Source organism: Kryptolebias marmoratus, linkage group LG24 (assembly GCF_001649575.2).
Source record: "Kryptolebias marmoratus isolate JLee-2015 linkage group LG24, ASM164957v2, whole genome shotgun sequence".
NCBI lineage: Eukaryota > Metazoa > Chordata > Actinopteri > Cyprinodontiformes > Rivulidae > Kryptolebias > Kryptolebias marmoratus.
In genome coordinates, this window is record NC_051453.1 from 21,833,628 (window position 1) to 21,848,328 (window position 14,701).

The following is a 14,701-nucleotide window of genomic DNA, read 5'->3' on the forward strand; positions in this document are numbered from 1 at the left end:
CAGCAGTAAGTAGCACCCCAAAATCTATTTGTTTCTAAACAGATGAACAAACTGACGTGTGTGGCAATGGTAGCATGTGCAAATTAAATTAAACTCACCTCTGGCCCAGCCTCCAACATAAAACAGTGTAAGCAAACAGGATTTATCTGAGTTTTAAATAACTTCCAAACATTCGTAGCACCCGACTGTATTTCACTGGACAAAAACAAGGGCATTTACAACTAGAACAGCCACTGAGCACTGACAAGAACAAACTGTTCTCATTAAATCATAAACACACTTAAACAATGTTAAGGTGTGCTATTAAACAGGTGGGGTGATTATCAACTGACAGCTGACAGTCCTGGAGGACAGCCACATCCAGACATCAAACCCAAGCAGGTTCTCAAACACCTTACCCACCATGGAGAAACTAGACTGAAAACCTAAAATAAAGGCCTAGCATTTCTTGAAGTAATGTATATCATCTGTGAGTTTTAAACTAAAATCATCTGATGATGTGAAATGTCAAACCTTGTAATTGACATGCATTACAATGTAAAGCAAGATATGTGCACTTCTGATATGTGTTGCCACTTGAAGTTTGTGTTAAGGATGACTCACAGCTGCCACCGCACTAAGTTTTAACCCAGAACTTGTACATTTATTTAATATCCATCCATCCATTTTCTTTACTCGCTTCTCCCTTCCGGGTCGCAGGGAGCTGGTGCCTATCCCAGCAAGTCCATCACAGGGACACATAGTGACAAACGACAGAAAAGACCATTCACGCTCTCACTCACACCTAGGGACAATTTAGAGTTACCAAATAACCTAACATGTATGATGTTTTTGGTCTGTGGGAGGAAACCAGAGTACCCGGAGTAAACCCACGTGAGCACAGGGAGAACATGCAAACTCCACCCAGAAAGGCCCCAGGACAGGAAGCAATCCTGCAACCTTTTTGCTGGGAGGGGACAGCTCTAACCACTGTGCTATGAGAAATAAAATAATATAAAATAAAAACTCAGCTCTTAGTACATGACTACAGTTGTTCACTAACTAATTTCAAAGGAAGCATATTTTTGATAGTTTCTTTTCATTTTCATCATTTCAGTTGTATATCACAAGAGTGAACTGATTTTATTTGGGTTTGTATTGCAGTCCTGTTTTGAACAATGGTCATGTTTAAAACGTTCAGTTAACCTCTTTCTCACCTTGCATTTCAGAATGACTGAAACTCTGACCAGAGGTGTCTGAGCTTTAGCGTGACTCTGTACCTGTGCAATAGAAGGTATATTTAAGTCCTTACACGCAACTGCAGACAGGATTTATTGCCTTACTTTGAACTCCATACCTTAAGGTAAGCCAAAACTGAGGAGGTACAGGCTAAGTGCACAGACCGTAGACTGTAGTCACTTTCTTTGGTCTTGTCAAATAATTGGACAAGTTTGTAGCTGTGAAACCTCAGTTTTTGACAAGGCAAACTAATGTTTTCTTAAGCTGATGTATGGGCACCTTTTTCCTTTAGGGCTTTGCTTTGGCTTGACTCAAGCCAGAAGAAAGTTTATTTTAGTATATGAACTGCTTTGCTCTGAAGCAAACCACCCAAGCAAAATCCTGGATATACCCAGCGAAGAATTCCCAAAGAAACAAGAACTGTGTTACGGAGTGAAGTGGCACCACTAAAAGTGAGTGAAAGAAATATGACAGGAGGTATACTACTCATAATTAATTGATGGCACCTTTTACCCCTGCACTTTTTTTTTTTACCTTAGTTTATGGTACAGCATAACTTTAGGCAGTTCTAATTCCACTCACTGTCTCACATAAGTGTGCCACAGACATCATCCCTCCCTGGCTGCCAAAGTCCCGCAAGTTTTGCTTAAATTCCTCAAAAGTTGTTTCCATGTTTTCCATGTTAAAGTAGCCTTAATATTATAAGAAATAAATATTTTTAAGCTGTTTCAAATGCTGCAAGAGATCGAATTAGACAACAAAACATTCTAGTACTAAAATGTAACTTTTTTCATTGTTCTTTTCTGCACTAATTCTGGTGTCGAAAGGATTACTTCTAAACTGCTGCGCCCACACGTCTCTCATTAGTGGGCATGTTGATGTGTAAGGTTTGTAATTCATGTACAGTGCCTCTGTCTGGTGATCCATCTCTGACCCCTCACTATTGTTTTGTCCTCCTGGTATCAGATGGGGCTCTGGCTGACCCCTGAGCCCCATCCTTGCAGTCACTTCCAACCACCTCACATTGGCCACATTCTCACCCCATCACACTGATTCAGAGGGGAAGACTGTGGTCGGGCAATTAACCGAGCTCCCGTGCTGTGCCAAACAAAACTTCCTCTGTTGTTTTCACAGCAGAGATCTTCAAATTATGGTTTTCATGCATGCGTGGACTGGAGCTCAACCATCTGACATTGCTTTGTCACAGTCACATGCTTCTCAGGCTGAGTAAAAAAAAAAGTTCACACCAGAATTTAGGACACAAAAGGAAGAAGTCAGTCAGGGCAGGAGCTCATGCTATTAAAACACCAACACGATGCATGAAAGAAGGCCTTTCATGAGAACTAATCTCTCAGCTCTTATCTTTAGTTTTTCTGGTTGTTCTGTATGTGGTGTCATAACCAGTTCAGACTTAATGCTTGTGATGTGAGGACTCTCCAGACAGTTGTTGTTGATTCTACTACTTAAGAATCTGTCGCAATCTATTTTGTAATTCTCAAAATATGCCATTTTTGCAGATCCTGCAGCTTTAACTTTTTATCTGAAGCCCTTAATGTCTCTTTATATAATTCAATGATTCTTTTCTTCCAAATTGCATGTTAAAACTGTATTAATCAAAGACATCAGATATTTCTGCTTATATTGGAGACCAGAGAAGGGCTTAATGTGTATCGTGGACATTAGCCAGATGCTTCTAAATGATTGTTATTATTGCCATTTACTTTTTGCAGGATGACTAAAAAGGCAGCTGTTTACTGATATACAAGGCTGTTCAGTCATGTCATTAAATATCTGTCTTGGGTGATTTAACTTCAAATGGACAGCTGTGACTGAGAGCGTTCCACCCTGCCGGTTAATATGTACCCCAAAATGATTCTGCAACTGGATGTTAGTTACCCTCTCTGTATGCATCTACAGTCACACACAGCCACTGTCATACACACTACTGATGTTTCTGTAAAAACATGCTTCATGGAGTTGCATTTGTGTTGGGTTATATCTCTTAATAAGCTTAAGTACCTAACTGTGTCAGATCAAAGACTCAACATTTTATATAATAAAACTCAATGGTGCAGTGACAGCCATCAGCTTTTTTTTTTTTTAAGACAGCTCCATTGTAAACATGATATCTGTGTTGTGTTTAATTAGGTAAAAATAATGCGACCTAACCACAATCGGCTCTAAAAGAAAGCAGGACAAACTTTAAACTGAAGAGAAACTCACTCATACAACATCCTGCAACCCACTGAATAAAATCCCAACAAAATGCACATTTTTTGAGAAGAATTCTGGTAACCAAATCTTTAGAAGTTTGTCAATAAAAACAGAATCACTGTCCTTTTAAAGAAGATTCTTAAAAAGTTTGTTTCATGTTGCAAAACAACACAATCATTCATTTCCCTCAAAGGAAGTACAGTCATTTATTTGGTTATTTCCTTTTGCTAGACATCTGCAGATTCCAAAACTGCAAACGCTCTTCCTGTTGTGATGACATTGCAGGTGTTTGAACAGCAGAAACCAGGTTTTCTCAGCTGCTGTCAATATTCAGAATAAAAGTCACATCTGTTTGCTACGTAGGAAGTGCAAACATTCGTCATGAGAGTTTTTACTGACTAATGTTAGTTTACTCTTTGAGGTTAGAACACTGTTCACATTTACCTGCCCTCCTCAGCACTTTTACTCAAAATCCACCTAATCCTATAAACAAGTCATAGTGATTTAGTCTGACATGGCACTGTTGGTGTATTTTATTTCTCCTCCTCCTCAGGTTAACAACAACGGCCTTGTGTCTTTTCTGAGGGAGGTCTCTCAGTTCACACCTGTAGCGTTTCCAATTGCCGGGGACAGAAGGGTTGTGGCAGCGTTCTGGGCTGATGTGGACAACCGTCAAGCAGGGAGAGTCTTCTACAGAGAGAGCCAGGATCCGTCCATCCTAAGGAGGGCTTCAGGTGATGTCAGGATGTATTTCTCAGAGTTCCCTGACTTCAACGCAACATGGGTTCTCATTTCTACATGGCATCAAGTTACTTACTTTGGAGGAAACTCACAAACACCGGTATAAATTCACACTTTATTGTTCCTATGCTGTTACTGTACAAAATGTCCTTAAAGGGTTAAAGTGTCCCATATTGGAAATATTTGTAGAAAACCTCTGTTTTCGTTGTAGGAATTGGAGGACTGGGAAAAGATTGTGTAAGATTATAAATACTGAAATATTTATAGTTAATCAAAGGTATTTAAAATATGAGAATAAACATCAAAACTGGTTTGATCTTTAGAAACAAATCAAATCCGCAAGGTACAAATTCGAGTAGACCAGACTGACTGCATCAAGCATGTTGCTGCTGAATATGTAAGTTTAGCATAGTGGTAAGGATGTCTTTCACACATAAAAGAAGTATATGCACAAAATAAATCACCATGCACATGATGTAACAGGTTCTGTACTTTCTCCCCTTCCTACACCTCCTAGATCTAGACAACCTAAATCATTTAGATTCTTCTCCAGCTAGCAGTCTCTAATTGTGCTTGCAGGGTTCAGTCGTCAGCCCTGTAGAGTATCAAAGTCTCTTCAGACAAACACTGTACTTCTTACTACCCCTGATAGGCTTATCAGTGTATAAGTGACAATATAACAGTGCTGTATACCGTATACAGATTGCAGTGGAAAGCATGTATGAATCAATGTGTTTGATTTGGTGAATAAGAAACGCCTTGTAAAGCACTTGAACTTGAACTTGAATGAGGTTAAAAAGATGCTATAGAAATGTGGATTTACCATATATGTGAAAGCTAGTCAGCAAGCTATTCACAAGTAATAATCAATCAGTTCCTAAAACTATGTTTCATTGTAAAATTATAACAAATTTGTGTTTTTAAAGTCCAAAATATTATGAAAAAATTCAAGAGGCCATGGGAAATCATGAAGGTGTTTCTGCCAATGCCAGAAACCACCACTGGATGCAGATGAACTTTGGACCTTATAACAATCATCACACCACCATGATCAACAGACAGTCATGGACTTCTATTAAAAACCTTTTGTCAGTCAACTTAGACCACATACAGAAATGTTACTACAAACTACATATATAACAGAAGAAGGCAGGCATATATAAGCTCTGTACAGAGCTGCTGCTCTTCTTATGTAGACAAAAATAAACATTAAACACAAGTACTGTTGTTCAAGGTGCTATCAGTGGAGAGATGCATGTTGACAGTTCAGACAGACATGCTACCATTGAGACACTGTTTTTCTGGGAGGTTAGTTTGTTATTGGAGCAGAACGATGGCAGATCTCATTTTGCAAGTTTTCCAACAGTGTGGCACAATCAACCTCCATGTAGTATTAAAGATGTTTGATGGCAGACTATTGAACAGCTAATATCTAAAATTTAACTGAATTAAACAAGAATCTTCTTGTAAAAATATAACAGACTCAGTTTGCTTAGTCTTTAAATAAATAGAAGAAAAGTTTTAATAAAAAGGAAGTGTAAAGTGATAAAATGAAAAGCATGCTTTTATTTCAGTGTGTTGCTTGCATCAAATTTAAAATTGGTTTATATTTTTTAAATAGAATAAAAAGTCAAAGACAAATAAAAAGTTGAAGATTTTGTATTTCCTGTTATAAATCTATATAATTATTAAACATCCTAGAAGCAGTAACTGTTGTCACTAAAGCTATTTGTCTTCTCTGCAGATTAATACTTTCCAAGTGGTGCTGATTACAGACGGAGAACTTTCCTTCACTATATTCCAGTACAATAACATCACTTGGACAACAGGCAGGCATGCCAGCAGTGGGGGAAACCTGGTTGGGCTGGGGGGGATTGCAGCGCAGGTAAGATCCCATGATTATCTCCACTGTGGTTACAGTCAGCCAACATGTCCATGATCTGCTTCTCATCCACATGTCTAGTCTGTAATTCAGCTATCTTTTGTTTTGTCTGCCTCTTGTCACTCTCTTCCCAGGCAGGTTTTAATGCTGGAGATGGCAAGCGCTATTTCAACATTCCTGGCTCTCGCACTGCTGATATGGTCAATGTTGAGGGGACCACCAACGTGGGCTATCCAGGCAGATGGGTCTTTCGCATAGACGACGCAAATGTGGAAGTCGGGAGCTGCAACTCCGGTAAGAGCTTTCTTAAATGCTCCTTTTAATCTTTTTTTTTAAAGTGTGTTTCTGGGATTGCTGTTACATTGACATCTTTCTCCAGCATCAGTGTGTCCACACCTGCGCCCATGCCTGAATGGAGGACAGTGCATTGATGACTGTATTACTGGCAACCCCTCCTTCACTTGCTCCTGCTTGGCTGGCTTTACCGGTCGCCTGTGCCAAATAAGTGAGTTATGACTGATACCACTTCCTGCTCTGTTTAACTTGATGCACGCCGCTCACTGTGATCGACTGCTTGTGAGATCAGCCAGGAGAAATAATGTCAACTTGTGAAGAAAATACTAGATTTTACTAGACTTTCCAAAAGAACACCTGAGCATTTCCTTAATACCTGTATCAGCTTTGTGCCAGACGGATGGCTTATCCTTGAAAATTAGCTCCTTCACTTACCAGATGTTTCTTTTTTATTAAAAACATTATACTACACCCTTTGTGTTTCTTCTTGTCTTTGCAGATGTCAACGAGTGTGTCTCCAATGCGTGCCAGAATGCAGGGACGTGTAGAGATCAGATAAACAGCTTTATCTGTCAGTGTCCTCCAGGATACACAGGGAAGCTCTGTGAAACAGGTACATTTGGCAAATTACCTCACAGTCTCTTACAGAAAAAAATCATAAATTTACCACGTTCTACATACCGGAAGACATAAACACACTGAAGATGTTGAAAAATAATAGAAGAAACATGTGTTTCACATGTGAAATGTGATTACCACATGTGAAGCTTATGTGTATTTGCTGTTAGGGCTGTTATCTGTTGTGGTTACTCTTTCATGCTTGTTTTCCTATAAATTATCTTTTTGCTTTCAGACATTTACATCCACTCATCATGGACATGAATGTCATTAATTTCAGGCTTAAATGATTTAAACCATTTTTGTTTCATGCACAAAGTGGACAGAATAATGGAAAAAGGTTGAAACTTGGACACATTTAGGTGTTCCAGCAGGATGATCCCAAACATGCAACAGAGCTGGTTTCTGATTGGATAAAGCAGGTTAACACTGAGCTTCTGGAATTCTCTTCTCAAAGCCCTAATCTCAACATTTTAGAAAATTTGTGGACTTTGCTTAGAAGCCAAGTCTGTGTCTAGAAGCCAACCAATTTTAATGAACTCCACCAATTCTACTAAGATGAGTTGAGAAATATCAGCCAGAACTGTCAGGAGTGTGTTGGTGGTTATAACAAGCTGAGGGGCAATTTGCTAAGGGACATTTAAGATAATCTTAGTGGGGGTGTATGGATTTATTTGCATAATCTTGACCCTGTGTGGTTTAGAGAAAATCCACAATGACTTCAAATTTGTGCACCCAATTCTTGTTTTTAAAAAGCATTAAAGTTGTATGTTGTATAATCTTCAGCCGTGAAAAACAAATCATATGAATAATTGAAAAGCTGAAAGCATTAAAACATTCATGCCCGAGATGAGTGGATGTAAACATCTGATCATAACTGTGTAAAGACACACAAATCAGTTGTTTGCATGCTTATGACTCTTTCTTTGCAATGAGGTGCAAACTGATAAACATTGAGGCCAAAGGCAATCATTTCAATGATAAAATGGAAGAATGCCTTAATTTCCTAAAGGTTTTTTTAGCTAGTTTTTGTATTTGCTTTAGTCTGTGAAACAAATATTTTTTTGTGATGTTTTGAAGATATTTGTAAATGTTTTGAGTTTACACTCTTCTTGAGTTATAAAATGTTTTTAAAGAGCAACTCAGAATTTTGTGGTTAAGTTTTTTGAAACTTCAAAATAGTGAATGATTTACTATTGAAATACCAAAACTTGATTCAAATTCCTCTGAAGACCTTTATCCTAATAACTTCACAGCCAGCAGTGCATACATGCATAATGAGGTGAGTTGTGTGGCAGATATATTAATCAGCTGAGTAAATATGCCATGAGTGTGTGTGTGTGTTTCAGATATTGACGAGTGTGAGGATAGGCCATGTCTTAACAACGCGTCGTGTGTACAGGGCATTGGTAACCTCACCTGTGTGTGTGAGCCTGGTTACACTGGTGCCCTGTGTGAGACAGGTGAGCAGCCTTTCTTCTCCAGATGAAATCATTTTGAACTCAGTTTTTTAGCAGATGTTTCTGTCAAAGTGTTACCTAGTCTTCTAGACAAATATGTTGCTTTTGAATTCATTTTAAAACACCTCTGTTTTCTTATCCTTGTGTAATACAATGTTGCAACAAACTATAATGAAAAAGTGCAAACAGGTCAAGTATCTAAAAAGCCCATTTGTAATCCAGCTTTTGTATCTGAGTGATTGTTAATGAAACTTAAATCCAGCGAGAAATTAAATGATCAGGCTGTATCAAGTGTATGAGTCCTCGCTTTTACATTAAACCAGATTCATTTTTAATCTCAGACACCTGGTCAGTGAAAGTCTAAGATTTCAAAAATCCAATCCTCCTAATCCATCTCAGTGCCCTAGACATTAGCCTTGTATCTTTTCTTGTAATAAATCTTTTTGTGGCTCCTTTAGACATAAATGAATGTGAGTCCCAGCCCTGTCTGAATGGAGCAGAGTGCATCGATCAGGTGGCCAGCTTCACCTGTGTGTGTCCTTCTACCTTCACTGGAACATTCTGCGAAACAGGTGACGGCATCCACTTGAATTCTGCCACAGAGGCTCTGTCAGGAAATTAGCTTGTCTAAGTAAATAGAAATTGTAATATTACAACTTTTAGAACAAAGCCTTTGTAGTGGATGCTGTAGGTTTAGCTGTGGAGTTAACCTCACTTACCTCCTGTTAAGGTCTTGGGGTGTTGAAATCTTTCGTGACCTTATTTTAATACTCAGATAAGCTATGTGTCATCACAGCTATCAAAACAAAATGTGTTTAATAATTTTACAAAATGTATTGGAGTTATTTGAGATTTTTAGTTGAGTCTCACAATTAGTTGGAATTGTTTTTTCAAAGTTAGAACCATAATTTATTCCCCTATTCAAAGAGACCTCAGCTAACTTTGGCTATTAAAAAGTTAAGATCATTCTAAACCAGGTGTTGAGACAGTCTGAAAAATCCAAATTGGCAGTTTAAACACAAGATATCTTATGTTTCATCTTATGAGTCTAGTTACATTTATTACTACACATCTGTTCTTGCAATTCAGGTTTGCAACATGTTCCAAAAAGTTTGGATCAATAAACAGTTGCTTCCACTTTGAAATGTTTTCATTCTTTCTCACAGCAATTAAACAATGTTCTGACATTAAGAGCAATGAGCACTGAAGTGTCTAAGATGATGTTTTGTGTCATTCCTTCTACAAACATTGTATTTTTTAAATGAAAAATACCTGGACGTCCACAGAAAAGACATGGTCCTATAGGCAGCATGTATTGCCATAAAATCTCTGCTGTATGTTGTTGCTTCCGTCACAGAGGTGGAAACATCTTGGTCACTTCTAGAACACCAGGCGATCACAAAGACTGGCTTTTTTTATAACAGACTGGAAGGTACTCTTTGTCTTAGATCCTGAGCAAAATACTGATTCATCTGACTATAATTTGTGTTTCCTACTGTGTGACGGTCCATCCCAGATGCCTCAGAGTCCAGAGAAGTTGACACCACTTCTGATGCTGACAGAATAACTTGGCCATGAAATGATAAACAGTGAAGTTTTAAGTAGCATCTGTGGATGGGTGTCTGTAAATGAAGTGCTTTCCGCAGATTGACAAGCTGAGAGAAGTCTCTGAACATACACAGTAAAATGAAGGTTTGTGGTGCAGTCTGGGGGGATCAGAAAACAAAGAATTGTGTTCTTGCCTCTAACGTGCTGAAATTCCTCCAGATTCTTTGAATTGTTTGTTGACATGCACTTGGGATGTAGTCATGCAGATAATTTAGGGTTTGTCTGACTACGTTTTGAGATTTGTCGAAGATGTGAAGTCTTAATACAGTGTTGAATTTGTCATTGCTGCAACACAATTCACTTCATCTCAATTGTAATTGGGTGGTAGTGTTTAATTTTAGCTGCAAGCGCCTCCTCCAAACAAATGCAAAACCATATTAAATGTGAAGTAACAACATAGGCTAATAAACTATTCTATCGTTTAAATTTGTTTCAATATATGAAGCAACTAAACTGTATTCTCTTCCTTCCTCTCTTAGAGTTAGTGATACATGTGAATTCCTCAGAGGCACGCAATCAAACAGGTAATGTCAAGACAAGTCTTGCTAAAGCTTTGCCGTAATATTTTACATATTGTTTGTTTGTTATAGCACAACATGCCCATGTGTTTTCATCTCAAACTGAATGAATATGAAGGCTGAGAACACCTAGCTTAGGAGAGAAGAACTGTAAGCTGTGCCTCAGGCTTCTGCGATGACAAGTGTGAGGCTTTAGTTCACTGACACTAACTGCAGGCAGCTGGGCAGGTAGCAGACAGTGGTATTTGAAGAAGAGTGGTGCTAGCCCACAGGAATTTGGAACTCTGCCCTGGAAGAAGTTGCTGTAATGATGGATTATTGTAATTATCAAAACTGACACAGCCTCACCCAGTTTACTACGGGAACCAGTGGCTGGATCCTGTGAATAATTGCTTTATAGCAGAGTTTATTAGTTTACCAACAAGAGGAAGTGCTTTGTCTAGACTCAAAAAGGCTTCTTTACGAGTTAAAGCAGTGCTTTGGTATTCGGCTCATTTCTGCAGACTGAGCTGGTAAAATATGCACGCTTCCACACTTGCTTCTCTGGAAGCTGGCCATGGCATCACACTAAAGTGTAAAGCTTAGCTTCTGCTTGCAAATGAACCCAAAATATGTTCAATATTAAATATTAAGTAGACAATATTAAATTGTGTTATATCCTATTCATTATTAGCGTCCTTCTGTACTTGTTTGAGCAAATGACTTCTGTGTTGGAGCTTTTTCAGGCTTCCGTGACTTTTTACTGTAACTTACTGATAGCAGACGCTGCAAGATTTTGTTCTCTTCCCAAAAATTCTTCCATAGTATTTGAGTTGTTATAAATGCATGCTACTTCTCACCCTTGAGTTGAAATAACTATCAGTGCTTATATAGGCTCTCTTAAATCTCCCAAATACTTTCCTGCCCGGCTCACTTGGAAAGCATAGCGGAAAATGGAGCACAATCCTCGAAGGAAAAGAAAGTATTGAGACTCAGAAGTGCCTCATCAGGCTCTCAGATCAAAGGGTCTGCGCCGCACAGGTGGCCAATGAAAATGGTTCTTGCAAATTAACAATCCATTAACTGCCCCCAGGGCCAGGCATTTTTGGTCACAAAATATGCCCCATATCATCAGAAATTTAATCCCTTCCACCGAGTTCCCGGGACTTCAAAGGTGGAGCCACTTAGCAGCGATACAGCCACATCCTTTGATCCACTGCTGCAATTAGCCGGGACAGGAAAACAAAAACATTCCTACAGTTTGGATGGAGCGGATGTGCAGCATGCTGATGGGGACATTCTTATCCTGTGAACTTTGCAAGAAAAAGGAAAAGACAACAAATCAATAGGTAGTTGAACATGTAGTAAATGAAAGACACTTAACATGTGCTACTGAGACTGACCATTAAAACTCTCCGTCTATATTTACTCTGAGGTCAGTACTGCAGACCTCATTTGAGTACCTGGTTTCACACACACTGTCTCCTTTCCTGCGCTTGCAGAGGAATGTCTTTGCCAAAACGGGGGCGTCTGTGTGGACATCAATGGAACCTGTGAATGTCCCACAGGCTACACAGGACCCTACTGTCAGTTTGGTGCGTATGATCCCTATAATCCTATCAGGTGTCTCACAAGCGCTCTGCTGAATGGGTCACTGTAAAATTGCACACGTCTCCAGCTAAGAGGCGTTTTCCCAAAGTCTTTTGTACCAGCTTTTTACAATTCCTCTCACTCAGAAGTAACTCAGACACTGTGCAGTAACAGCAGACCATGTCCTGATGGAAGTCCGTGTTTGGAGTATGGAGGGACCTACCTGTGTACGTGTTATACCGGAGTAGACTTTGATCATATGGACTTTTACCCCTATGGTAAGAGACTGAGGCACTTTGGCAGCTCTGTGTCTGGCAAGTGTTCATTTCTAGTTAAAATCACATTCTGACATTAGCAGTTTGAATCATAGATACTGGTGAAAACTTACACGTGATTGATGTTGTTATTGAAACTGCTGTATTTCATTTAAGCAAAAAAGATCATTCATTGTTTTTAAAGGCCGAAACACATCCGTGTCCTTGAGTAAAACTCAGGAGTTTTACTGTAACCCAGTGCAGTGGAACACAGTCAAGTCTTTTTATGTGTTTTTCAGTACAGCCCCAGTCGGTCTGCGACTCCTCTCCCTGTCTAAATGGGGGGTACTGCTACGAACGAGACGGCGGCTACACTTGTGAATGCAGATATGGATTCTGGGGGAGCCACTGTGAAAAAGGTACAATCATTGATTAAAGGACAGAGCAGCGCCTGCAGAAAAATGTGCTAAACAGTATCAAAACATCCTTCAGATTTGTGCGTCATTATTCATGCTGTAGCCCAACAGGAGCTCGTCATGCCCCAGGAAACATGCCATCACTTGTAATGCTGTTTGAAATATTGCAATGCTCAAAGGCTTAGGATAATTTGTACTTATGCATGAGTTATGGGCTATTTCCCTGAATTATTACTTGAACTGAAATGAAGCAGAAGGGATGCATTTTGATTGTGATTATAAGCTAGAATTTTCTCTGCTTCAAGGATTCCCTTTTTCCTGTCTCTTTCCAGTTAGACTCAGTACCTGTGCCTCTAACCCCTGCCGCAACGGGGGCTCTTGTAAGGAAGAGGCAGGAAGCTACAGATGTGTGTGTCCTTACAGATTCACTGGAAAACACTGTGAAGTGGGTGAGTGCTGCCCGGCTGTTGGATTTCAAATATTATGTATTCAGCATACAAACCTTTCTTGCAGGTTTGTGTAAACTCCTTTGTTAGAATCCCAAATCACCACACCGCAAAAACAAGAAAATGTTTTGTCTTGTGATCATCTGCTGCACAGCACAGAATTATTATTTTCAGTACTGTCATCAGGACATATTTCAGAAAATAATTATTGGATGTACATCTACAACTGATTAACTTTTTGAGCCAACCTGATTTGTGATGGCCACCAGAGCTCACTGACCTTTAAGCACAGAAATGATGATAACTCAGCCAGTTTTACTGATATTGTGCTTAAATTTGATGTGGTACAAATTCTGGCATGAAAGGCGGCAGGGAATATGCTTTCCTTTGAGCAATGCTAGGCCTTTAATTAACTCTGTTTTTTACTGTGAAAGTTTGTCATAATATCCAGAAAGGAAAACCTTTATTTTTAAAAGTAATTTTAAAAGTAAAATTACAGCTTAATTTGCTATCAATAGAGTGAAGGAGGGAGGAATGGAAACTTCATATTTGCTCTTTAAAAACTGATATAGTCAAACATAATGCAAGTACCACAAAAGAAAATTCACTCCTGTGTGTGTTTTTTGTTTTTTTTTCTCCTTCTTTCAGGGAAACCAGACCCTTGCTCCTCAGGTCCTTGTCTAAATGGTGGGACATGTTTTCACTACTTGGGAAAATATAAATGTGAATGCACCGAGGCATACAGCGGCAGGCACTGTCAGATAAGCAGGAGCTCAGTACAAACTTCTGCAGGTAAGCAGACCATATGTCACCGCACAGCAATGTCTTGACCTCTGACTGATGTTGACATTTGCACAGTGTTGTCTCTGACAGATTAGAAGAAACAGGGAATATCCTGAGCTAAGTGCACAGATACCCTTAGATAATCTTAGCAGTGTTGCTGCACTGGAGGCCCCATATTTACAGATATAGAAACATCAGCTATATAAAGTAAGACCTGATTAGACGTGGTGATTCATGTCTACACACTCCAACAGCATGCTGGAGGTATTTTTAGGATGACAAACACAGGGAGTCTTGATGGAAATCACCTCAGTTGCCTTTGGTGTGATGAGCTCTTTTAAGCCCCTGCTGTTTTTGAGCTGCTGTTTCCATGCAGCCATGCTGGCATTATCAGTGTGTTTGTGTTCATCTCAGAGCTGGGCTGTGGGCCGCCCCCACACGTCAAGCATGCTGAGGTCCAGTTTTCCTCAACAACACCAGGATCTGTTGCTGTGTACATTTGTCATTCGGGCTTCACGTCTGTGCCTAGAGCCACTCAGAGTGTCTGTGGCATTCAGGGAGACTGGAGCCAGCCGCCCGTTTGTGAGGGTCTGTAGCACAAAACATGCAGCCCCCAAAAAAGCTCATATGAAAAGAAAAAACAAATTAATATTCATTTATAAAGCCGTTTTTTTTTTACT

At 39.4% G+C, this 14,701-nt stretch overlaps 1 protein-coding gene across 6 annotated transcripts in view; it reads left to right on the top strand.

Annotated features, from left to right (window-relative positions):
* sned1 (sushi, nidogen and EGF-like domains 1) overlaps positions 1 to 14,701 on the top strand; it is a 32,335-nt gene that overhangs the window by 3,698 nt on the left and 13,936 nt on the right. For 3 of the 6 annotated variants that reach the window (XR_005232853.1, XM_017438912.3, XM_025002176.2), the window contains exons 2-15: positions 3,986 to 4,273; positions 5,918 to 6,058; positions 6,190 to 6,349; positions 6,435 to 6,560; positions 6,849 to 6,962; positions 8,317 to 8,430; positions 8,886 to 8,999; positions 10,515 to 10,559; positions 12,035 to 12,127; positions 12,269 to 12,400; positions 12,676 to 12,795; positions 13,125 to 13,241; positions 13,887 to 14,030; positions 14,436 to 14,609. Coding sequence is in view for 5 of the 6 variants with exons in the window: in XM_017438912.3 (XP_017294401.1) it covers positions 3,986 to 4,273; positions 5,918 to 6,058; positions 6,190 to 6,349; positions 6,435 to 6,560; positions 6,849 to 6,962; positions 8,317 to 8,430; positions 8,886 to 8,999; positions 10,515 to 10,559; positions 12,035 to 12,127; positions 12,269 to 12,400; positions 12,676 to 12,795; positions 13,125 to 13,241; positions 13,887 to 14,030; positions 14,436 to 14,609 (1,882 nt within the window). In the remaining variant the exon portion in view is untranslated. Of the gene's footprint in view, positions 1 to 1,208; positions 1,343 to 1,510; positions 1,671 to 3,985; positions 4,274 to 5,917; positions 6,059 to 6,189; positions 6,350 to 6,434; positions 6,561 to 6,848; positions 6,963 to 8,316; positions 8,431 to 8,885; positions 9,000 to 10,514; positions 10,560 to 12,034; positions 12,128 to 12,268; positions 12,401 to 12,675; positions 12,796 to 13,124; positions 13,242 to 13,886; positions 14,031 to 14,435; positions 14,610 to 14,701 lie in introns of those variants that run through there. The other 3 variants (XM_037974343.1, XM_017438914.3, XM_017438915.3) reach the window with 3 other exon arrangements.